This window comes from Paramormyrops kingsleyae, chromosome 5 (assembly GCF_048594095.1).
Source record: "Paramormyrops kingsleyae isolate MSU_618 chromosome 5, PKINGS_0.4, whole genome shotgun sequence".
In the NCBI taxonomy this organism is placed as follows: domain Eukaryota; kingdom Metazoa; phylum Chordata; class Actinopteri; order Osteoglossiformes; family Mormyridae; genus Paramormyrops; species Paramormyrops kingsleyae.
In genome coordinates, this window is record NC_132801.1 from 36,186,139 (window position 1) to 36,212,006 (window position 25,868).

At 40.7% G+C, this 25,868-nt stretch overlaps 1 protein-coding gene and 1 pseudogene across 2 annotated transcripts; both read left to right on the plus strand.

Moving 5' to 3' along the window:
- Positions 1-657: 657 nt before the first annotated feature.
- Positions 658-7,243, plus strand: LOC111838787 (serine protease 33-like). Of its 2 annotated transcripts, none has more exons than XM_023802099.2 (7): positions 658-916; positions 1,153-1,199; positions 1,390-1,413; positions 1,505-1,670; positions 1,763-2,034; positions 4,464-4,624; positions 6,238-7,243. In XM_023802099.2, exons 2-7 carry the CDS (start codon positions 1,154-1,156, stop codon positions 6,493-6,495), a joined length of 927 nt encoding a protein of 308 aa, XP_023657867.2. In that variant the 5' UTR covers positions 658-916; position 1,153; the 3' UTR covers positions 6,496-7,243. The 2 variants fall into 2 exon arrangements, with proteins under 2 accessions (XP_023657867.2, XP_023657866.2); XM_023802098.2 differs by having other exon boundaries at positions 659-979.
- A 4,384-nt stretch (positions 7,244-11,627) lies between these two features.
- On the plus strand, positions 11,628-22,507 carry LOC111838783 (uncharacterized; annotated as a pseudogene).
- The last annotated feature ends 3,361 nt before the right edge of the window (positions 22,508-25,868 follow it).

Genomic DNA, 25,868 nt, shown 5'->3' on the forward strand with positions numbered 1-25,868 from the left:
TTTGAGGTATTTTTGTTTGTGAAGAGTACAGTGCATGTCCACAACACATGTAATGAGTACAAGGCTTAAAGTGCTTGCCTAATGTGTGGAACTTTTAACAGAAATGAATGTAGTAAGTGATGCTAACTATACCTCATAGAAACCTGGTACTTGTGTAAACAGACCCACCCCGTTTTTCAGGATTTGTGGTAAGAGGCAGGCACAGTAACTTTCTTGAAGGTCCTATAGCTCAGGGTACATGTTTTATATAAATTGACATAATACATTTTTTATCTTTTAGTCTGTTCTTCAACTCTGCCTTACCCAGTATCTTTTAATTTCAAATATAAGTACAAGGCCCTCTGTAGTTTCTGTTATCCCTGATGAATGATATTAGATTGTGCTGCCAGTTCGGGTTTCTGTAACCTTCTTCGAGGTGTCTACCATAGTACAATCAGGTGGCGCGAGAGGCGGAACTTATTTAAGGGAATGAAATACTCAGAATCTTGAACTTTTTCAGTTATTTAAAAATTAAGAATTGCACGAAATAATCACGCAGTGAACAAATCTGTTAATCCAGATTTTAACAGGTTTTAGATTCGTTTTCTGTTCCGCTCTAACCTGTATAGGTGAGCGTAATGGATTGCCGAGCTTATGATTGGCTGCGCTTCTCAGGTAGCTGCACGTGAGGTAACGCTCGCCACTTGCCTTCCGTTCTATCCCTTTGCATTTGCTATAGTTGTATTTTGTGATCGAAACGGGGAAGAAAGCAGTTATAATCGAATGAAGAAAAGATAGTCTTACATATAACAGATTTAGACAGATGCGTTTTGTTCTCTTTTTTTGGTCTGGATTTTTAATCGGCAAACCGGTTTGTTTAAATTCCTTGTTTGGAGGCGTCTGGATATCATCAAACCAAGCTGCTTTAGAAAGAAACGTAAGTTATTCAAGGTGTATCGGGAGTTTTTCGTGACAAACGTTGAAAAGTGACTTTGATGAGGTAATTCCTATCTATATTCTTAATCTTTTAAAATTATTTTCGGCTTTGTTTAAACAGGTCTAGTTATTTTACATAAAGTAAAAGCGACACGTGTATGAAAGATATCGGTGACTATTTTAATATATTAGCCTTTTTGTATTTTTCTTTGTGTAATATATTATCTGTCTTGAAAGGATGGTGGATTCGGATTTTCTAGTGATTATACACCTGGTCATGCTAGGTGAGTCTTTGTTTTGTATTTCGCACGTATCGTCTAGTTTTATTAAATTTACTGCTAACGGCATCATTCTTCTGTGGTGCTGTGAATGTTAAAGCCAGTTGTTGTAGCCATAATAATCACGTTTTGCCTTTTGATAACGTTTCCACTTTCACTATATACAATCATTTTAAAACTTTGCGATCTCTAACAGGTTTTTGGACATGTGAAGCTCAAGGTAATCTTCATTAACATTTTAATAGTTATTAGTCCATTTTCGTGTTTAATGTAGTTTCCTGTATTAACGCATTTTTCTTACAAATTTTAAGTGTGTGGTCAGCCTCCCATAAATAACAGGATTGTTGGAGGAACTAATGCACTGGATGGTGCTTGGCCATGGCAAGTAGATATTCAGACCAACGTAGATGGTCATATTTGTGGAGGTTCCATCATCTCCGAATACTGGGTTTTGTCTGCGGCACATTGCTTCACACAGTAAGTGAACGTAGTTCCATGCCATACTACTGCATGGGTTGTTTTTTTGACACAAAACTTTTTCAATTCTTGTTTCTGCTACTTTTCTTTAGGCCAATAACTCCATCAATTTATCTGCTTTACCTGGGCCGGTACTATCTCAATGGCAATAACCAGTATGAACAGCAAAAGAGTGTGGCTAACGTGGTGATTCTGAATGGATATACAGATACCGATCACGGCAAAGACCTGGCTCTGGTGCAGCTAGATAGCCCAGTCACCTGGTCAGACTACATTCAGCCAATCTGCCTGCCTTCTGCCAGCACCCTGTTCCCTGATGGAATGCTCTGCTATGTCACCGGCTGGGGCAATACTCAGGAGGGTGGTGAGTTGATGACCTTCATGCTAGATTTACATCAGGTCTGTGGGGAATGGTCTGTGAAAGGCAGTAAACGCAACAAAATGAACAAGAAATTAAACTAAGGTATCAGTTTTCTGTTCTTATATTTTTTGTTTGTCAGATATTGGGTTGCTCAAGGTTGCATTACCGGGGATAGCGTGGTTAATCTGGAGTGTTACTGACTTTAGAGTCAGGGATCTGATCTACTGGGTATTTGTAACCAGTTTCTGATTTTTATCAGTATCTAAAGTTATTTTTGTGCTGATATCTGTGCTGATATCACACTTTAATCATGCATGCTAGTTCAGGTAGTGGTGAACCAGTTTGATTACATTTCTGTTACTTTTTTCTGTGAAATACAAGGCTGGACAAGAAAACAGCTTTGATGATTTTATGAAATTCAATACCCTCAGTAATGGAGTAATTTTTCCCTTGGTTTCACCTGTGTGACCAGCTGCATTCAATATGTTTGATGGTCATGTTTCATGGCCGCTGGCAGCCAATGAGAATCATGCTTTGGGATGCATATTGCTGACGCACCTGTTGTAATGTGAGTGTGAGTCATCAACAACTCTCGTGTTTCAGACCAAAACAAACTGGCCTGGGAATGGTTGGAAGGGATAAAATCCTTAGTGCATACAGATAGGTATTTAATTAAATGCCAATCCGGATTGCTTGCAGATCATCATCATGACAAGTTCTATCTAATGTCAATACTCTCCCAAAGCTAGTACTTCACGTATAGTACATATGTAATACACTATGTAAATCTTTGGCCAAGCGTAAAGAGATAAAGGGATAAATATATAGGTAGTCCCTGGGTTAAGAATGTCCTACTTATGGACAACTCCTACTTACAAACAAACCCTACTTACGAACAGACTCCCTTAAATTTTCTTATACTAAATATTTTGGTAAAATACAATGATCCGTAATAACGAATACATGCACTACTTTGTGACATTGCGCAGCCTCAGCGGTTCATGGACTTTATGTAGTATAGCTGTCACTTTTTTTTTCCAGAAATCAAGTTTATGTAGTTTTCCAGCTGTATTACAAACATTGAAAGAAGATTCACAGAAGTATTGCTAGGAAACACAAAACTATTAAAAAATAGGCTCTGTAGACGGTAAACAATAAAATTACAACAAACTGTCAAATGCGCATTATAGGCTACAGGGACACTTTAAAATTAGAATGGATTATTGTTTGAATATGAATTTTTCACATCTTTGAATATCGGTTAAAAAGTGACAGTTACTTTTATTATTACTGTATTAATGTATATGTTACTGTTCCAACTTTACCTACAAATTCGACTTGGCCTGACTTAGGCTACAAAGAAATCATTCACTGAGGACTGCCTGTATAACAGTGATTTTGGTTGCATTTTTAAAATGATATTCAAGCCATTTTGGAATTGTTCTTTTCTGTACTTTCTTGCCATTGATCTCAAATGAAGGTATTTTCATAATTATACATAAAGCACGTTCGCTTCTATGTTCATAAGTTTTGGTTAACTATTTTGGCCGTTTATTCAAGTGCTCCTTCTATGTGAAGTAAATTTAAGTAAAAAATGTAGCATGCTATGATAATGAGCTGTGGTTGTTTGTCAGCCTACCGAATAAGTTTCCGTATACCACCCCGTCAATTCTGTGTAATGAATGACGCAATGAGTCAGACAACATTCTTAAGATGTTCTTAAGGTATATTAATTTGTTGTAGTCTCCTTGGTGGTCAAAAGCAAAACTTTATATATGAGATTTGCAGTAGTTTTGCTGAGTATGTGTTTGTGTTTTTTTTTTTTTTTTTTTAAAGCAAGTCTTTTGCGAACCAAAAGTTTTTGTGTGCGAGTTCTGTCCGTCCCGTCCCGTCCCCCCAACAAATATTACTTACATATAAGATCCTTAGATGTTCTATTCATTGTTTTTGCTCTTCACAGTAGCTTATTTGTCCTGAAAATGTTTCTACGTCCTGAAAATTTTACCCCATTTACCCAGCCCTGCATTCTTTTGCTTGTTGTCGCATCAAAGCGCTTCTTTCTACCTTCGGGCCACCTGTTTTTTTTTTCTTTTTCTTTAAGGAACTTGTTTTGTTGGTTTTCTCATGTTCCTTGAATAAGATCCATGCTAACTGTGATGTTATGCTGGATAGTGAAGCAAGGCTGGGTGTTGAAATTTTTAAATTGTACAATTATAAATGCAAATCATGCCAATGGAAATTATTATTTTACTTAAGATTTTCTGAATAAGGTTCTTTGTTAATGTTTCTGTCATTAACCCAGATACATTGTTATAAATCTTTTGCTCATCAAGTAAGAATGGTTTTCACTAGGTTGCTCAGCATTTGGTGATCTTGTTTACTTGCCTATCTTTCAAAGTTTTTTTTTTTTTCCCCCCCTACTCTTCCTCCAGTTTCCCTTAGTGGTGCGGGGATCCTACAGCAAGTGGGAGTGCCCATCATTGATCAAAATTCCTGCCAAGCAATGTACCAGATTGGGACAGGTAGCCCTGTGTCTATTCTGTCAGACATGATCTGTGCTGGCTATCAACAGGGTGGCAAAGACTCTTGTCAGGTAAGCTATGCTTTTTTTCAGATCATGCTGATGTGACTAATTTATGTTTAAATGCTGCCTTTAATAAAACAGAAATATTAGTGCAGCACCTCTTAACTTCCGGTTGTATTCCTGTCAAATTAGACCCATTTTGCAGCTTTTTCTGTTGTAAATGTTCTTTTATCTGATTACCATAAGATTTTATTTCATCCTGCAGACTAAACATCCAAACATATGGATTTATTGATGTGCCATTTTATTTTATATAAATGAATGTGTTTTAAAGTAAATTACAGTATCGTTCAGAACGCACAGTGCATTCACAAAAATAATTCTAATTGATTATATGTACTGTATTATGTAAAATGATGCGGCTAAGCAGTGGGGCTAACCTTCATTTTGATGTACAGAAATTGTAGAAAGTAAATTAAAATGGTATAAGTGAAACTGGTTATAAGGCAGGCTAGCCTACTCAGAGAGGGTAAATGGCACATATCTATGGCTAACCTCGAACTACTGGGTGAGTCTGTCAAACCTGAATATCGTCTTTTATGATGTATTTCCATTGCAGTCATGCTGTAGTGATATTTAAGTTTTGCAATGCAGTATATTTCTGAATAATTGAGAAGGAAAATTTTAATAGATGCCTTTTAATAATCGAGTTTGAGTAATTGTGACGGCTCTAATATTATTCACTATCAGTAGTATGGCACATTGCAATGTATTGATGCATTCCTGATAATTCTGAACTTGAAAATTTCCAACCACCTACTTAAGAAGTACTATAGAACAGCTGAAAGGAATGGATTCATAATGCAAATTTCTGCCAGCGTTTGATGGTAACATAAGATGCTGAATCTCACAGACTTACTAATGGAAATTGGTGCATATTTCGATAGAGGAGATATTCTGCATAAACAAGGTTAAAAAAGATGTAGGCAATGTTGGTGTGGTGGTAGTTTTTGCAGTTTAGAGTCTGATATGTTTATTAAACATAAGAATACTTCTGATGCTGATAAGGTTCTTCTCGGCAATCAGCTCTTGAAAAATTCTGTAACCGTTGTTGGCAGAGTTTAGCAGATTAAACTTAATCTCTCCTCTCTGGAACACTGTTTGTGAGTCCTACAGAATCCTATTCCTTTGTCACGAACACTTGTTACAGCCGACAATGCCACACTCGACCTGAAGGTGGCGAAACAGCTCAGGCAGTTGTGGATTGTACAGTTTGACGTCACTTGTAGCCCCCCATTTATGTACAAATACACAAAGAAAGTAAGCCAGAAGACCATCGCAAGGGTGGGGAGATAAGTGGACAAATAAGTAATGGCAGCCCAACTCTGTGGCTGCTATGTCGTTGCTGCTTGTATTTAGAAATGGTGAAACGTGGGTCAATTTGGTTGTGGCCAGCCACTTCAGAATACTTTCTGCATTTCTGTTATTTGGAGTGACAGCAGGTTTCTGATATTTTATTTAGATGGTTTTGGGTTGTGTTGCTCTGCTAGCAGAGGAAACCAGGGGAACAGCCTGTCAGATTAGTGTTTCCATGTCCCGCAATAATATTGGCTTTGGAACCTCCTGAATTCCATAAGGTGACACTTGCGTGTCTGAAGCACTTTCCTGCTGTTTTTTCTCAGGGGGATTCAGGCGGACCTCTCGTGTGCCAAGTGATAAATAATACTTGGGTGCAAGCTGGAGTGGTGAGCTTTGGGCATGGTTGTGCCCAGCCCAACCGACCTGGCATCTATACCAAGCTGTCCAGCTACACTGACTTCATCACAAGCAATGTGCCTGATGCCCAGGTGATTGGAGGGGCTTCTCACATTTGGGTGAGCGGAACGGTGGTGCTAGCCAACATTTTGGCCTCCCTGGTTGCTGTGGTGCTGTTGCGTTAAACCTCCAATCAGGCTTAATGGGCTAAGTCTATGCACTGACAGGCAAAATGGATCATGCTGCACTGAACCAAACATCTTAATACTACTCAGGCCCTGCAGTGACAACTCCATAGTGCACTGGACAGCATACTGTATTGTTTTAAGTTGTCCTGTCATTCTCTATAAAAAGCAGCATCCACATAGCAATGCTTTTTATAAATCATGCCAACATCAATCAATTGTATTGTTCACTGCCTTCTTGTATTAAATAGCTTTTAATTTAGTTATTTCTTAATAATGCCTTAAACTGTGCATCAGATGTTTCAATCTCATTTGACAAAATTGTCCTAAATTTTGTAATGTATTTTTTTTAGCTTGTTACATCTATGTATGCATTGGTAAATTGCTTTTTTTAAAATATTTTGTAGAAAAGCAGATGCAGCTTAAGCTGAGATAAATGGTTAGGAAACTGCTACGTAAAAGTGTCCTAACAAAAATATATACAACCCTGACGATTCCCCAAAATGATTTAATGAAAATTTCTGTGTTGCATTGTTCACTTTGACTCCCCTCCCTAAATATAAAATAGAAATATAAGCTGAATATGCATAATTTGTTTCTTTATCTCACTACTTTAGATTTTACATATTTCTGTAGTAATGTGCACAAGATGTGCCGTATATGTGACGACTTCTGAAATCATTTGAAAATATTTACTAAATATTTTTAACCATCATGGATATAAATAAAAGTTAATTGCTTTCCTTTTTTTGATTGTCTTTGTCTACAAGGGTGTGGCATTTACTTAGTGATATTCATTTGTAATATTTTGTAACTTAGTTTTATAGATATTGATAACCAGTAGCTGGTTCTCTCGTGTCATTACAACATGACGAGATTTCTCATCGGAGTGAAAAGCGGTCTCGCGAAGGCGCTGCAAATCAGCTGCTGTAAGCATGTCGGCGTCTGACGAAATTACCATAGTAGATGCCCCAGACACTTTTAAATCATTTTGGGTACCCGGCGGAAAATATAAACGGCGAAACCACAAACCATCGGTAAGCATTGTAAAAAAATAATGCCGTACACAGCGGCTAACGCTACTATGCAAAGCCATTTGCAGCACCATCATAGCTCTTTACTTAAATCCACTGCACCGGTGGAAAAAAAAAAACATCAAAAAAATGTTTATTTATATTCTATTTTATGTTCAGTTGAGAAGTCAAATGAAGCCTGTCATTTGAGTTTGTGGGGAAATATTTTATGGTGCTAGATCAGGGGTCACTAACAGGCGGACCGCGGTCTGAGTCCGGACCCAGCCGCCATCCCATACGGACCCGAACCTATAATTATAATATTAAATTACTTTTAATTTTGACAGGGCGATTCAATTTTAAGCGGTGACATTACAGCTTTACTCTAAACTTTACAGCACCGTATTAATAGACCAAGGAACATACAAACCAATCGTGTGCGAGTTAAGCCACCCACGTGACGCTACTTAGCCAATCAAATCTGTGCATTCAAGGCGATCGCAACTCTGAATGCAGACACAGACAGAGGAAAGAGGCGAATGACAAGCGAGACAATTAATGATACAGGGAGACAAGACGTGAGTTGGAGTCACAAGAGGTAAAACAACTATGGCGCTTTCAAAAATGAGAAAAGTAGACACCGAAAATAGAACTTTCAAGACTGAATGGACCGACGCATACATGTTCATTCTTCCGGCCGCAAGCATGAAACCAGTGTGTCTCATATGTTCAGAAACCATGGCACTTATTAAAAGTGGCAATGTCAAACGCCACTAGGAGACAAAGCACAAAGCCTTTGAACAATCATACCCACCCAAGTCTGAACTCAGGTCCCAGAAAATTAGCAGTCTCAGAGCCCAATACGATCAATCCACCAGGATCTTAACCCATTCTTTCACCGCCCAACAACGTGCTCATGAATGTTCCCTCAGTTGCTTGGGTTTTAGGTCAACAAAAAAAGCCCTTTACAGATGCAGGTGTTGTCAAAGAGTGCATGAGTGCAGTAGCAGAAACATTACTTGAGGGTAAACAGAAAGAAGAGCTTTGTGACAAAATAAAGCAAATACCTATGTCAGCATCAACAGCCACAAAGAGAAGTGAAATATTAGCTCAGGATGTGCTATCCCAGCTGGAAGAAGCCATTCATAAGACACCATGTGTAGGCTTGGCTGTAGATGAGTCCACTGATGTCTGACAATGCTCAGCTGTTAGTTTATGTAAGGTTCTTCAACAACGATAAGAAAGAGTTCTGTGAAGACCTGTTAGGTGTAACTTCCCTTCAGAGCACTACAAGAGGCGAGTATATCTACCTGGCCATTAAGAAAATGTTAACAAAGTGAGGAAGAGTGTCAAACCAAGTGGTTTCAATAACCACAGATGGAGCCCCTGCCATGATGGGGAGAGAGAAAGGAGCTGTAGCAAGAATGAAAGAGGACAATCCTGAGCTAATCTCTTACCATTGCATTATTCATCAGTCTGTCCTATGCTCCACCCTGTCAGATGAGTATGCTGAGGTGATGAAAACAATGATGAAAATGATAAATTTTCTCAGGGCATCTTCTTCTTGTCAGCATCGCATGCTCAGGGAATTCCTCAGAGAAGTTGATGCAAACACTGATGATCTTTTGCTTCACAAAAATGTGAGATGGCTCAGCAAAGGCAGAGTATTGGAGCGATTTTGGTCCATCAGAAGTGAAGTAGCAGCTTTCTCTGAAGAGCTGGAAAGTCAGAAGGCAACAAACTTTTTCTCTCTTTTTAAATGATGAGAAAAACATGGATATTGTGGCCTTTTTGGTTGATATCACTTCACACCTGAATGAACTGAATTTTAAGATGCAGGGCAAGGACAATTCTATTTGTGAACTGATGACAGCTGCCCGCTCCTTTCAGAGGAAACTTGAGGTGTTCAAAGAAGACCTGCAAGGAGACTATGCACACTTCCCAACAGTGAAGGAACAGGTTCAGGGACAGAGAGATGTGTCCTCTTTTGTTGACTTTGTTGATAAGCTGATTGAAAACTTCAGCAAATGTTTCGATAGCTTCAGCTTTGGACAGCAACTCACCATGTTCATAAAGAACCCATTTCTCATCACTGATGTCAGAGGGTTCTCAAAGGAAGTCACACAGCACTTCAAGTGGGCAAATGCTGGGCCTCTCCAGATGCAACTGGTTGATCTCCAAGCAGATGTGGCCCTGAAAGAGCAGTTTGGAAGAACTGAACCTGTCACTTTCTGGCTCCAAATGGTCTCTGAGGCAGCTTTCCCTAATCTGAGGAAAGTAGCCCTGTACATCTTGTCCATGTTTGGCTCCACATACAGCTGTGAGGCAGCTTTCTCCACAATGATCATAATAAAAACTAAATATCGCTCCAGGCTCACCAATGAGCACCTACACATGAGTATGAGAATGGCCCTGACACCATTCCAGCCCAGATTTAAAATCCTGGTAGGGCAAACTAAAGCTCAATTCTCTCAATGAACAACAGAAAGTGGGGAAGTGGAATATAAGGGGGAAAGAAAGAGAAACTGTAAAATTAAGATGTTTTGAGATATCTGTTGAAAAATTTATTGAGACTGTTAAGTCGAGATGTGAAAGGTAAAAAAAAAAGGGAAACTCAAGCTGCTGCTATTTTTTTTCTGAAATTAAGCACTTTGTTTTAAGATGCACAATTTAGCCATTTTATTTATTTTCTCTAATTCATTTTAAACTGCAGCCCTATATCTAATGTAGACCTACTGTGTGTTTCAGTGTTAACAATAAATTTTGTTGAAATGTTTTTCAATTGTATTTTCGTTGATTTGACAGTCTATTGTTCATACATTCAGATATTGATAAAAATAGGCTGCTTCTGTATCACAATCATAACGCAAGTTAGACATTATGATGTCCCGGATCTCTGCTTGAGGAGATTTTCTCTAACTGGACCTCTTCAAATTTTAGTTGAATACCCCTGATATAGACAATATGAGAGAGAATTAAATTCAGCGCTTTTATTTACAACATGTGCTTATTAATGGCTGTATATTATTTAATTCAGGCAAAGTTACGTCTTTATTGTGACAGGATTTGACGGATTATCTTACGTGACACTGTGGGTTCGTCTTTATTTCTTAGAGCCAAGCTGCATAAACTACATATCAGTCATTTATGTAACACATCTAATTTGTGCATTAATAGCTGTTATGTTAAAGTTTACTAAATATAGCAAAGCAAGTAAGTATACTTCACCTGTGCACGCAGTTGTTGTTTCCCCTCAGACGCCGTGCTGCAATGTCGATCATGCACGTAATTCTCAAAACACCCACAAGATGGTGGCGTTTATTGGTGAACCCGATATTACAAAACCGATAACCGATTATGGTAAAATGCTTAAATATCGGGAAAAATATCGCTAAATCGATATATCGGTCGATCTCTACTCAGAACAGCTCTTTATGAATGAATATCTGGGTTTCAGATTATTAGTCGTTCAAATTAATGTTTTATTTTAAAACTTCCAGTTTCTAATATGATATATTTTTTTCAAACAAATGAAGTAATGATTTATATTAAAAAGCAATAGGTTTGTGATATTTTTACCGAATTAAGCAAGCGTCCCAAGACTTTCTTTGAGCACTGTATGAGAATCAGTGCCCCATTTTGAAGTACTATTAGATAATGTTAAGCATGCCTTACAGTAGTGGTTCAAACTTTTAATGTTCACAGACTGGTACAAAAATTTCCCAGACCAGTAAAACAGACAGGGGTTATGCCACTGGATCCATTAGTGCTGCAAACCCCCCAGCATTCTGGAGCCCCCTACCTTACAGTATAGGTATCGCTACTGAGAGAGAACATGCTTTAGTGATGGGCAAAATGATACCATCTGATGTATTTTTTGACTCCACTAGATGGTGCTATCTGTTCCCCCCAAAGCAAGCAAGAGCACCATCTAGTGAGGTCAAAAAATACAGAAAATGGTTCATGAAGCTAACATGCTTTATGGCAGTGAGTTCAGTATGACTGCCTACCATGACATTCTAGAGGCCCTTATTAAAGAGAGCTGCTGCATTTCTCAATATTCTTTTTCTGATTTTATTCTTGATTTTTTTTTTTTTTTTTTTTTTAAATCTCATCGAACAGAGGAGCATTAAGGAGCAGAAATCACATGGTTTCTCTACCTAACTAGCTGGCTATGAGCTTGTGGTCTTCCCTTACTGAGACTGTCCCTTTGCACTCTGAGCAGCAGTGAGGGATTAAGTTACTTCAAAGCATCTTGAGTGTAACAGGATGGTAAATTTCATGTACACTGTCCAATATGAAGGTAAAGGGTTTGTTTCTTGCTTATTTTTTTGTTTAATAAAACTGTATACCTGGTAATTTCTGTTCATTTGACAGTAATTCTTAATTATTTGAAGTACCGCATAGTTTATTGTACCATTTACACATTATCTGTCTGATTCTTCACTGTTGGTGTGTGTATGTTGAGGAGTCTAGAGCAGACCTCTCTTTCTAAATGAAGTAAAGGGGTTTCTTGTTCAATACTTGCTGTTAATATGACAACACTGGAGGGGAGAAAATATCAGTTCATCAAGTTAATTCTTGGTTGCATAGTTTTGGTCAGTTTCTGTTTTGTTAAATTGACTGTGTATTGTGCGTTTTTATACATTTGTGTTTGCTTTCTAATTGTGTTTTGTTAATTATTTGCTTGTATTTTCCCCCTCATATCAAGTGTGTCATTGTCATATCAATAACAATGTCTTGTCTGCACACCCCTGGGCGTTGCCCCTATTAGAGTAGATTAGTGCCAAATGGTTTCAGTCCCGATTAACTATCAAAGTAAATAAAAAGTACAAAAAAAAAGAAGCTATTTTCATGTATTCCAGATTTGACTCGTTTCCCCTGCTCAGCATCCCATTGCCATTAGAAGCGATGTGAAGTAGGTGATTTCTTGTGAAAGTGATGAGCTGTTAGAAGTGATGAGAACGTTTGAGCATCCCAGCAGATCAACTGTGAAGGTGGTCCCCAAATGCATAAATAGGTTCTGTCAGCAGAAATCCAGCTTGATAGTGGAAGATCGAGAATGTGGCTGAACCCTTGGGAGAAGAGGACTGCAAATTTTTCCTGAAGACCTGGGGGGTATTCCACGAAGCAGGTTTAAGGGAAAGTCTGGCTTATTTAAGTGAGAGTTCCGTTCCGTGTCTTAAATGAATCCCCGCTGAATTACCATGGTAATTTAGGCCTGCGAACAAGCCTGGTCCGGACCAGGCTAACTGTCTCGCTTAGTTTAGCGTTGTCTCAAAGACCGTCCGACGTGTGGGAACATATTCCCAAAAGATCGTTCCGTCTGACAAAATTCCGCGATCTTACTACTCATGTCATGTAATCTGTTGAATTATATGTCCTCATCTGACATTATATTTTACACTGATTAATTTTTTTTGTTAATCTGTAAGGTGCACCAAAATGACATGATTTTGTTTGAGTTAGCGGGAGAATGAGTCTTGTATATATGTATATAAAAAATGGAACCCTGTAGTCGCATATAACGGAATTTCGCTTATAATGGACAAACAATTTGGTCCCCAGGGCCGCTTTTAGCTGTAGTTCTGTTCGGCTATAACGGGCATGCAGTTCCGCCTACAAGGCGTGGTGTGCCGGTGATATGCAGCGCAGATACGTAGTCGGGGTTATTAATAGTCACGCATCTGGTCTGGTACAATGTAATAATCGATACCACAAGTGTGTCTGCTGAGGTGTGGCATGAGTAAATGGTGTCCTAGCCATACCGAAACTCTGGATATAGCAGACTGTTTTGCCAGGTCCCTTTAAGTCCGTTATAACGGTATTTTACTGTAAAATAAAAGCGTAAGCATATTAGAAAGGTGAAACTTGAAATGCAAAGGCTGTAAATGGAAAAAAAAATCGTTAAAATAATATGAACAGGAAAATATCTTTATATTTTTAGTGGCTGTCTACTTTGTAAGTTTACTACTAAGATAGCAAAGACAACATACGGTTATTTGTGCAGAACATTTCACACGGATGTGATTTAAAGTATTTTACGGAGATCAAATAATATTATACAGTAATAATGACAGCCGAAATCAACCCAAAAGGTTGGCTATGGGGATCAAGCCAGCAACTTTCGTATTATAAGGCGACAGCATAAACCACTCTACCACCATGCCACTGTACTAAGCATTTGTAACATTTACGTACCATATGCATTTAGTCTGTTTGCAATTCATTGCCAAGCCAACTCCCTGGCTGTGTTTATGGCCATAGTGTTGCCTTTATTTTAACAATTACATCTTTGTATTTTTCATACAGCTCTATTAGCAGCTTTTATTCTGCCGCGGAAAGAAACACCGCTCTCGTTTTACAGGCTTTCCGACTGATTTGGTCGATCTAACGTTCATCCATTTATTTGGGCTTCTTAAATATCGCGGGTGTGCGCACTAAGTGAGACTATGCAAGTCTGTCTTGAATGAACCTTGATTAATTAAAACTGAACTGCGTTCATGGAACGACAAGAGGTTAAGTTTAGAGATGGAGGTAGGTTGAGTCTGACTTTTTTGGGAAAGTCTGCCTTTCTTTAGCTACTTTCATGTAATACCCCCCTGATGTTCACCATTGGTGCCAGCAAAATGCCAAATTCCTTCTGAAATTTAAGGGTGATGTATTGAGGGAATTCTTTTTCTTTATTTTGGCAGGGCAACCATTTCAATCAGATTGACTTGCCACTTTAATGACAGGGGAAGGCAGGACCAGCTGGATAGTCTGTTTCTTTAGTAAAAAGAGGAAGTTTGTTGTAAAAATGCCAGTGAATGATTTAATGATAAATACCCCTGTTTCTGTGTAAAACAAAATTGGTTGATGCTTTTAAATCCTTTGCTCTGAAGCCAAGTAGTGAGTGGTTTAACAATTAGAGCAAATAGTATAGGAGAATTAAATTCATGATGGTCCAATACAAGGCACTTATTGGTGATTTGATTTTGGGGCGATTGCATGTGACTGGTGTAGGAATTATTAGCTCAGGTAAATTTTAATATCTCCACCAATATGTTTTGAAATTAATAAAATTTTAATTATTTAATGATGATTTTTTAACTAATTGTTAGGCTGAATGGTTGGTTCCTCCAAACTCGATTGTGAATCCCCATGAGTCTGTTAGTGTGAGACATAAATGGGATTGACTAATTACCAGTATCGCTTAGTAACCTGTGTTAGAAGGTTCGTCCACCAAGCTGCATCACCAGGTAATGTAAACGATCGGTAGCGAACCTAGCTCCCCTCACGGCCAATGAGAGTCTCGCGATATTTCAGGCGAGTTTAAGGTTTCAGAGCATAGTAGCCAGATCGCACAGAGGCACTTTGAACACTTAATGAACAGAGGCTGAAGTTGTGTAAAAAAAAAACATGCATTTATTCCTAACTAACACTACAACTAACATAAGACAGACATTACACTTAATATAAGCAACAAACATGACATAACGGAATAGAAACAAACAGAATGTAATCATGAAAATGCAATGACCAGGGGGCTGTTCCACGAAGCGAGCTTATAAAATTGAGGATTATTTGTAATAGCCTCACTTGAGTTAGCCTAACAGTTCACTTCAGGCTCATTGAGTTCCACGAACAAAATTCAGGTGTATTTAATCTCCACTAATTCAAGCCAAACTTGACAAGAGAGGTTTGTGCCCGTCCACGCGATATAAAAGGCAGCCTTGTTAATCGATGCTGGATAAGTAAGAATGGAAGGAAAGGAAAGAGCTGCGTTTCCCCCCCAAACGGAGCAAGAATTATTACTGCAAGCCTATGAGAACTACAAAGACTACAAAGGGGAACACGAGCTGCATCATCAAATCTCGTGAGGCTGCATGGCAGAAAATAGCTGACAGGTTAAATGCGTAAGAACATGATTTAAGTAACCTTTGTGTTAAGGATGTAAAAATATTTAACAACTAAATGAGAACAGTTTCAAGCCTTCAAAATGTATAGTCACAATAATATTCCCTTTTACATATGTATTTTGTTACCAGTTGTAAGGTACTTTAAGGCTATTTTAACACATAAACAGGACAGTGTGTTAATTATATGGGTCCATCTTAGACAAAAAGTGATATATAATTGTAATTATTAATAATGCTTGGTTTCAGGAGCAACATCAGTGGAACGAAAAGGTCCTGGCAGCAAGTGAAGATTAAATACAAAAATATTCTTCAGAACGGTAAAAAGTAAATCTAATTAGAACTACATTTTTAAATAATTAATTTAAAGCCCACATTGCGTTGTATAATTTAGCCACCAAAGAGAGAGCTGCGGCTGCTGCAACCGGTGAAGGCCCACATCCAGCAGCCTGTACCCCAGCCGAGGTGATAGGCCCACATCCAGCAGCCTGTACCCCAGCCGAGGTGATGGCCCACATCCAGCAGCCTGTACCCCAGCCGAGGTGATGGCCCACATCCAGCAGCCTGTACCCCAGCCGAGGTGATGGCCCACATCCAGCAGCCTGTACCCCAGCCGAGGTGATAGGCCCACATCCAGCAGCCTGTACCCCAGCCGAGGTGATAGGCCGTGTACGGTGCTGTGCAAGGGCCATTATTGAGGGGATTGAGGGAGGAAAATCCTCAGACGTTGTTCCTTCCAGTCATGTGCAATCTTATGTTAAAGGTACCGTAGGTCTTTACTGTTTCACCTCTCTGCCTTGCTTTCTGTTAAATGTCTTAAATATTCTAATGCATTACAGTAGTGGATGGTGTCTTGACCCTCTTGGATCCTGAACCACAGTCATTAGAATCTGTTGTGAGTATTGTATTTAATCATATACACTGCAATGCCTTCATCTGCTGCTAATTCTGTCATGTATTGTGGTTTTTTTTCACTTAAGTTATTTCTGTAAGTTAAGTCCCGCTTCTAATGGAAAAGTTTAATTTTTAGTACTGTTAATACTTATGGTCAGGCATTGTACAGCAATAAGCATACCACTGCATGTCGTACTTTGTATGTTACAATAAAAGTTGAATTTTATTGCATTGTGGCCATGGTAAATAAAAATAACCAACAAATGTTCCCTTTTTGCAGATCGCAGGGCCATCCACGACACAGGAGGATGAGGAAACAATTTCTGTTTGCTCAGAAATGCTAGCCGTATGAACTTGAAACTATTTTGCAGTGAATAACATTTGTCTCTTCCTTATAAACCCATGCAGTATTTGCTGTGTACAGGTAATGATTTATGTGTTGTAAATGACTAGATGTTTAAAGATTTAGCACCATTAATTCCAAAGAAAGTTTCCGTAATGCCAAGAATGCCTTGGTGGCCAGGAAAGGTAATGAATATATTTAAAAAGGACTTTAATGCAATGGAAACCTTCCTAATTTCATGGCACACTGTAGCTTTGCTTAAATGTTCAGCATCCCCCACACTGTACAGAAATGATCCACTGGCAAAGTAACGCAAAGTGATACACATAGACTGTGCAACCGTAAGGGCTTTAGAGTGACGTGTGTTCTTAGAAAAGTAAGGTTCCAATAACTGACACAAATATGTAATACTGCGTCTAATAAATCTATAGCGCTCATACAAATAATCATCTGGAAAATGCAACAGATCTATGCTGGGCTGAAGTACTTGTGGAACCTGTTGCCTTAAAGCTCTATGAATAAGCCGCGCTCCCTCATCAACTGGATTATGAATAAACGGGCATGCCATGGTTATTCATGTAAACACCTTCAATGCACACCTTGTCATTTTATACTTTGAGTAATTGGAATTGCCTGCATGTAAACTGTAATAATTTTATATTGGAGGGTCGATGTGTGTGAGAGAGGGAGAGAACAGCAGTAGAATAATCCCAGCCCCGCAGAATGTTGTGCTGTGACATCACATGGCTTGTCCAATCATATTCATCAAGCTAAGCTAAGCTTCACAGCTAACCTGCCACGGAAAAGGCTTGTCCAAGAGCATATGTTGACATAGTAACTAAGCGGAGCTTCAGGTTAGCCTCGTTTGTGGAACCGAATTTGGAAAAATTAAGCCGAAATAAGCCTGGCTTTTGAGGTTAGCTCGCTTCGTGGAACAGCCCCCAGATCTAACTGGGTAACCTTAAAAGGGAAATACTGTTCTGCAAAGCAAGCACAGTTTGTGGAAACACGACCCATATAGCAGGTTAACAGAACAACATAGGTTGTTAGAATGAAAGGAAGTTGGTTTACTTGGTTGCAGATTTGGGGGGGAGTCTTGGCAGTTGGTGGCAGAGGCTGATGAACTGATGGCACTCAAGAAGGTGCGGCGTTTGGAGCGGTTTTTGGAGTGGAGCCCCTTGGATTCTCTCTTCTTGTGGAGCTTGGAAGGTGAAATGCTTTGTCTTGGTTGCAGTTCTCTGTTGGGTAGCAGGCCTTCCCCGGCAGGCTTCAGGAGGGCTTCTCCTGGGTTGCTCTTCTCCTCCCTCTGCGGGGCTGATGTTCTCCACCTCTCTTCTTGGGCTCTCCTTTTTCTTCAGGCTTTGTTCTGAGGTGCCACCGTAAACCCGACTTCGGCACAGCTTAACGCGACAGCTGCGGTTTGCACATGTGGGAAAGTCTGCAAGAATGCGAAAGGTCTCAAGATTCATCAGTCAAAGATGGGGTGCCAACGGTCATGCAGTGGGCGACGCACTGGGCAACCTGGTGAGATGGAGGAGGCTGGGACCGGCGACTAACCACAGTTCCCGGAATCTCCAGGCACACAGCAGAGAAAGAGAGGGCAATTCCATCCCTGATGTACCTTTGAGGGCAGCACAGAGGCAGAGTGGGAATACCCAGCAGCATCTACAGTACAGACACGAGGCAGGGAAGCAGACAATCAACTGGCCAGCTGGACAAGCAAGGAAGGAGTGGGAGAGATTTGACTGTGAAGTGGATCAAGTTTTGGAGAACGTTCTCGCGGGGGAACTGAATCGAAAAGTGAAGACAATGGCGAGTATAATCTGGAGCATTGGAGCAGAGCGGTTTGGAGTGAAACAGATAGGAACTCATCAACCTAGACCCGAACAGCAAAGGGAGAATCGCAGAAACAAGGAGATTAAACAACTACGCTGTGATCTCCGGAGGCTTAGGAAAGCTTTCAGGCAAGCGGAGGAAGTGGAAAAACAAGCTCTGAAGGAGATCCGGGACAACCTGAGAGAGCGTATTAAGACCTTACGCCGAGCAGAGTATCATCGGAGGAACAGAAGACGGCAGTCTAAGCAGAGATAGCAGTTCACCAAGAACCCATTTGGCTATCTGAAGAAGCTCCTGGGCGACAAAAGGTCTGGTCAACTGCAGGCGCCAAGGGAAGAGGTGGAGGAGTACCTCTCCAGCACGCACAGTGATCCAGGGAGGGGCACAGAGCTGGAGATCAAGGAGGCCGTAATGACCCTGGACGAGCCAACAACCATGTTTAAGGACCAAGAACCATCATGGAAGGAGGTCAATGATACCCTTAAAAGGGCAAGGGCTGGCTCGGCACCGGGACCCAATGGGATTCCATACAAAGTCTATAAGCAGTGTGAGCGGTTGAGAAGGAGACTCTGGAAGCTGTTGAAGGTGGCATGGCGGGGGAATCGCCTACCAGATGAGTGGCTCATTGCAGAGGGGCGTTTTATACCCAAAGAGGAAAACTCCTCAGGTATAAAACAGTTTCGCACCATCTCTCTTCTGAATGATTATCTTTGGAATTTTGGCAGGCAGACTTACCTCCTTTCTACTCAGCAACAAGTATATCGATACCGCAGTTCAGAAGGGGGGTGTCCCAGGAGTTCCAGGGTGCATTGAGCACACAAGTGTCATCTCAAAGGTAATTGAGGATGCAAAGAGCAATCAGGGAAACCTTGCAGTCCTCTGGCTTGATATATCTAACGCTTATGGAACTGTCCCGCACAAGCTGGTGGACCTCACTCTGCAAGCCTACCATGTCCCAGGGAAAGTCCAGCACCTCCTGCACGATTATTTCAATCGCTTCAAGATGCGATTCACCTGTGGGGACTTCACAACCAGCTGGCAGAGGCTGGAAAAAGGCATTGTTACAGAGTGCACAATTTCGGTCATTCTATTTGCAGCTGCAATGAACCTCCTGGTCAAGACAGTGAAGAAGCCAAGGAGAGGTGCGGTTCTGGCAAATGGTGTTCAGCAGGCCCTGTTAAGGCATTCATGGATGATCTGACAATAACTGCAAGATCAGTTCCAGAAGGTCGTTGGATTATGGAAGATCTTGCCAAGATCATCGCAGGTGCCAGGATGGAGTTTAAGCCATCAAAGTCAAGGAGCCTTGTTCTGAGGAAAGGACGCATTCAGGACCGCATTCGCTTCAAAATTGGAGAGGGGATCATCCCCACTGTCAGTGAGAGACCCATCAAGAGCTTGGGGAAATGGTACAGAGCAGAGCTGAATGACCGAGAGAGTGTGAAAGAGATGCTTAACCAGGTTGAAGCTTGGCTGCCAGCTCTGGACAGGAGTGGGCTACCTGGTACGTTTAAACTTTGGGGCTACCAGCATGGAGTACTCCCAAGACTTCTGTGGCCATTACTGATGTATGAGGTGCCATTAACAACAGTTGAAGCCTTAGAAAGGAGGATTAGCACCTTCCTGCGGCTAGCAGTTCCCAAAAGCTTTTCTTCAGTTGGCCTGTACAGCTCTGGAAGTAAGCTTCAGCTACCATTAACATCTGTGGTGGAAGAGTTTAAAGTGGCTAAAGCCCGCCAGGTGGTAATGCTACGGGACAGCAGCGATCAGTTTGTGAGCCAAGCAGATATCTCCATCCACACAGGGCGGAAGTGGTCAGCCAGCAGGGCCGTGGCAGATGCGGAGGTAAGGCTACGGCACAGAGACATCGTGGGAACTGTCAACCAAGGCAGGCTGGGGCTAGGGGTCATAACCAGGGCAAGGTGGGAGGAAGCAAATGCCAAAGGTCGTCGCAGCCTCATCCAGGAAGAGCTTCGTATGGTGGAGGAGGAGAACAGACAGATGAGGGCAGTGGCTATGACAATCCAGGGGAGGTGGACATGCTGGGGCAGTGTCCAGGGAAGATCATTGGGGTGGAGGGATGTGTGGGGCATGGAGGAGAAGAGGATCAAGTTCCTCTTGTGCTCCACCTATGATGTCCTGCCATTGCCAGTTAACCTCCATCGTTGGGGGCTGATTGAGAGCCCAGGGTGTGAACTATGTGGGAGACCAGCAAGCCTTGAACACGTGCTGTCATCATGTCAAGTTAGTCTGGCAGACGGTAAGTTCAGGTGGAGGCATGACCAGATATTGGCGGAGCTGGCCACAGGTCTGGAGGAGGAGAGAAGGAAGGCCTGCAAGATCATAAGGTCGACAGCGCCCAGCCTCATTAGGTTTGTTAAGGCAGGGGAGTGCTCTAATATGTCATCAATGGACACAGGAATTTTGACATCTGCTGCTGACTGGGACATGAGGGTTGACCTCAGGAAACAACTTAAGTTTCCAGAGGAGATTACAACCACAACTCTCAGACCAGACATAGTCCTGTGGTCTAGAGCAACCAAACAAGTGGTTCTTCTTGAGCTGACTGTGCCATGTGAGGAGAGGATGGAAGAGGTCCATGAGAGAAAGCTTGGGAAGTACCAGGCCCTTATCCACGATTGTCAACAGGTGGGATGGCGTGCTTGGAATTTGCCAGTAGAGGTAGGCTGCCGAGGATTCCCTGGGCAGTCTCTCTGGACTGCCCTGTCCAGGCTTGGCATCAGAGGTCGCAACAGAAGACGTCTAGTGTCAAACATCACTAAACGAGCTGAGACTGCATCTAGATGGCTCTGGGTAAAGCGCTGTGAGTGCTGGAACAACCCACTAAGTAGGAAGGAGTCATCTTGAGCAGTGGCTGTGGAGCCGGAGGGGCCAAGGGGGCAGCCCCAGGACGCTGGGGTTAGCTGTCAAGCCCTCTGGAGGTGTTGTGGGTTAATTGACGAAACACTGGTGAAGGGGGGTACCCACCTGATGACCTGAAGAAAGCACCAAAGGCCCACACCACAAGCTCTGTCAGGCAAGTGTTGGCCATCATCCTCAGGAAAGTGGCTGGATGTCCATCCAGCCGTTGGGGGTGAGAGCGATGAAACCATCGTATAACAGACATTAGTTCACTATTACCTATTGAGTAATTAAGCATAATTCTTTAGTAGTTAATAGTACCGATTTAGTTGTTAATGAAGCACTACTCCTTTGTTGCTGCTTACTTCTTACATATTTACCTGTTAACTACGGAACAGTATTATAAAGTGTTACCCAAATACAACTAAAACAACCTATATAATCAATAACACAATACAATAAATGGAAAATAAATATAAAAAGTATACAGAATTATGTTTGATTTTGTCTGTGCATGCAATGTAGTGCAAATCTGCAGTGTGGTGAACTGAAAACTCACTGAACTTCAAAATTAAACGAACAAACCCAAAACTCAATGATAACTATTTTACTTACAATATTTATAAATACCAATAGCAAAAGATTGCAATAATAAACTGTCACTCTTGGTTTCAACTGAATGCTTCTGTGCACCTGCATGTGACGGAATGAATGAATACTGTGAGCCACCAACGCCAAAAGCTGTCATTCATGAGCATTAATGGTATTTGTAGTTTATCCTGTCTTGTACAGAGACGTCTGGTTTCCAGGCAGGTCTAAAGTATCTGACTGCAAGTCTATATTTCCAATCAATGTTTCCTAAAAACTATGTATGAAGCTCACATAGGCTCTCCAAGAAGCACAGCATCTGGGCAGGCTGCAGATGCAAATAATTGGACAATATTTACCAATAATTTTTGTCTATTATCCATTTAGACAAAACTTACATGAATCTTCCATAAACTCTCAGTAAGAGTAAAGATTTATACCTTTGCTTGTCACTGTGGCTGTACCGTTGTAATTGTGCCTTTTAAAGTTCAGAAATGGACTCTGAGAAGCATCCTAATGGTACAAACAGCATTTATGTACTGTAGTGTTGTCTAATAAAGAAACTGTATTGTATCTTATTTGTTTTATTGTCGTGTCATTCCCCATGGTGCATCCTATTCTTGTTCTATCCATCTGTCCCTCTCTCATCTCCCATAGTTCGCGTTTCTTAACTATACTACATTTCCTCCATTTGTAGATTTTTTTTCTACCAAATACAAAACTTAAATTTCTATATAGTTTCCAACACAATGTTTTCTTTAACAAAAAATACTCTCTTTGAATATGAAACCTAAAACATTTCCTTTTTTTTTTTTTCAAAATACAGAATTAAAATTTTCTTAAGTTTCCAGTACAATGTTTTCTTTAACAAAGTCATATTCTGAAATGGGCTGGTCTCTTGACAACCATCCCTGACCTGGTGGTTAGTTGATCTGGTGGTTTCGGTTCAGGTACAGTAACAGTCTCTTGAAGTGTCCCTACCCCAGGCAAGTGCTGAGACTGCGGTACATTCTCACATGCCTTCATGTGCCTGTCCAGTATCACTGGTTCAGGCATACTAAATTCTCATGGCAAGGGTGCGTGTCGAAGATGCTCGACATTCCTGATTATGTAGGATCCATTTTCAGCATTGACTAGTTCAAAATAAGTGTCAGAAGTATTTGTCAATATGACATGGTGAACATCCTTGTATTTTGTCTATAATTTGTTTGTCTCCAAGCTTGCAACATAGACAATGTCTCCAACTTTGAAATTATGTTCTTTTGCTCCATGTTTCTTGGCGGCATATACTTTCATGTTGTTTTTATACTCATCATGATACTGTTTCATGCCACATTCCTCTTTGTCTTCCTTCACCCAGTTTGGCAACTTTGTGCGTATATCCCTTCCAATGATAAGGTAAGCTGGGGTTTCCCCTGACACTCTGTGAGTAGTTGTGCAATATGCCATTAGAATCTTTGACAATTCCTCCTTCCAGTTCTTTCTTTCACATTTAGCTGCCCTGAAGGCTTTTTTCAGGTAACGATGGAAACGTTCGATCTTGCCGTTACTCTTTGGGTAATAGGGAAACGCCGTAATGTGTTTGATTCTACAAGTTCTAAGATAGACTCAAAAAGATTAGACACAAATTGTCTTCCATTGTCAGTCACTGCCTCTAGGGGGTATCCAAAGTGTGCAAAGATTTTCATAAATTCCCCTATTACAGTTTGTGATGCTATATCTAACAATACTACTGCTTCTGGGTAGGATGTATAGTAATCAATGACTGTCAATATGTGCTGGTTGTCTATTGGAGCTACGAGATCTATAGCCAGCTTTGTCGAAGGCTTTGGGGTAACTAGTGGTTGGAGCGGTTGATTCTTCATGTAGTAGCTGCTTTAGTGTTATGTATGGACCTTAGGTACTTATATACCTAACCAGTGGATGGCACTGTAATCTCTGTGTTAGGTAGAAGTTGTGTGTAACTATAGGATAGGAACTGAATAAAAAAAAACCTTGATTTGTGCTTGAGAATGCCGGTGTCGGCTGCGTTATTGAACGCCTCCACGAAACCTTACGAAAAGGGCACCATTACACCACAAATTTGGTGACGAGGTATGGTTTCTGCATGGGACCAAGCGGTGTGTCAGTCGCGGTATTGTTGTTTAGTTCACGGAATACACACCGGTAGCGATGGCGACAACCATCAGTCACATAGAAGCTTTCAATGAGTCTGTGGAACAGTGGACAATGTATATCGAGAGATTTGAGCACTTTACTGATGTGAATGAAATTGGCGCAGACAGGAAAGTGCCCGTGTTGCTGAGTGTGATGGGGTGCAAAGCTTATGGACTGCTGCGTAGTTTGGTGGCTCCGGAAAAGCTGGGCGCGAAAAGTTTTGCCGAAACTGCTAGCGTTAAGAATTAGCATCAGATTAAGGCAAAATCTTCAACCCCATCACATTCAACCACATTACATTTTTCAGTGTCATGTGGTTGAATGACTGCTACAGGGATGAATATCTTTGTAATATTTAATGTATATTCATATACACATGATATTTTGGAACTTATGTGGATGTTTATTATTAGTGGCTGTCAGTGGTTTGCATTAGCAACTAAAAAAATTGAGGATTTTTTTAAATGAAAGTTGTATAAGTGACTGTGATCTTGCCTCTCATTCCCATATGAGAAATTTTCAGTATTGCTTTTCAATACTAATCATTAATAAACGGCAGAGATGGAAAAGAGATGTTGAGGCAGGGAAGAAGAGAAGTATACAAGATCTAGATGAGAGAGGTCAAAGGATGAGGAGAAAGGCAAAGGAGCGGCAAAAGAAAAGGCAACAAGCTGTAAACAGTATTGCAACCGCTCCACAAAGTCCTGAAAGAGATGAGCTGATGTCGCATCAGGCTTCAAGGTGAGGAAAAGATATTTCAAGTGTGGAATCAGTAGTAAGTTATATGTACATGTTAGAGAAAGTGTAGGTTTGCGTGTGTGTGTGTGCGGGCGAGTGAGTGAGGGGGAGAGAGAGGGACACTGATTGGCATCTACTGAGTTGTTATAAACCTGGTTGCGAATCTATTATCTGTTTTAGACAATCTGTAAAGGAGAAGAAAAAATCTAGAAAAACAAGAGAGAAGTTGAAAAGGCAGATAGTAGAATTAAAGAAATTACTTCAACAAGAGAGGAAACTTAAAGAGAAATACAAAAAAGGCTTCAACATGTAAGCAAGGATTTGCCAGGAACCACAGCTGACAGAAATGTCACAAATGAGGTCAGAAAGACTTTACGTCACCACAGAGCACTCACAGCTCACATAAAGGACATCTACAAAAAGGCAGAAACTGAAAAAGAAAGGCAGGCAATATCAAAAGTAGTGGTGGGGTCATTACCTCGTGTGAATCCCCGATTGTGATCACCTGTTGCCTGTTGTGTTGAACTTGTCTTGTGCATTTAGTCCGTGTCTCAGTTAGTTTCCCCAGATCCGTCATTGTAGTGTCATGTTGAATGTTCGATGTTTGCCCGGATCCCTCAATAAACCCCGTTTGTCTGTCTTTACGGCTCTGCTCGCCTGCTTGCCTGCTCGCCTGCTCCGTGAAACGTGACACAGACTCCTAAAACTGATGACAAAGTGGTGATTGATCCTTGGGCGATTAACCCTGTTCTAAAGCATTCAATCCTGTTATGTGATACATATTTTACCGTTTTGTCATAAATAAACAAAATAAAGCTTCAAGATGTTTTTTATTGTTTTTATTATGTTATGACAAATATGTCAAGTTATATTTTGTAAACATTACATGATATTATTGCACATGCTTTTGCAGATTATGAAGTAGACATTCAGGGGTTTCCTTTATTTTATTATTATTATTATTATCTAAGAAAAAAAATATTATTAATTACAAGGGACACATAAACTGCTAGGCCATGCTAGTGGCAGCTTATAAGCCTATTG

Bases quoted from the DNA above. Each gene is read 5' to 3' on its own strand.
- LOC111838787 (XM_023802098.2), top strand. The intron at 1,200-1,389 runs GTGAGTCTTTGT...GATCTCTAACAG, and splicing joins TATACACCTGGTCATGCTAG to GTTTTTGGACATGTGAAGCT. The intron at 2,035-4,463 runs GTGAGTTGATGA...CTCTTCCTCCAG, and splicing joins GGGCAATACTCAGGAGGGTG to TTTCCCTTAGTGGTGCGGGG.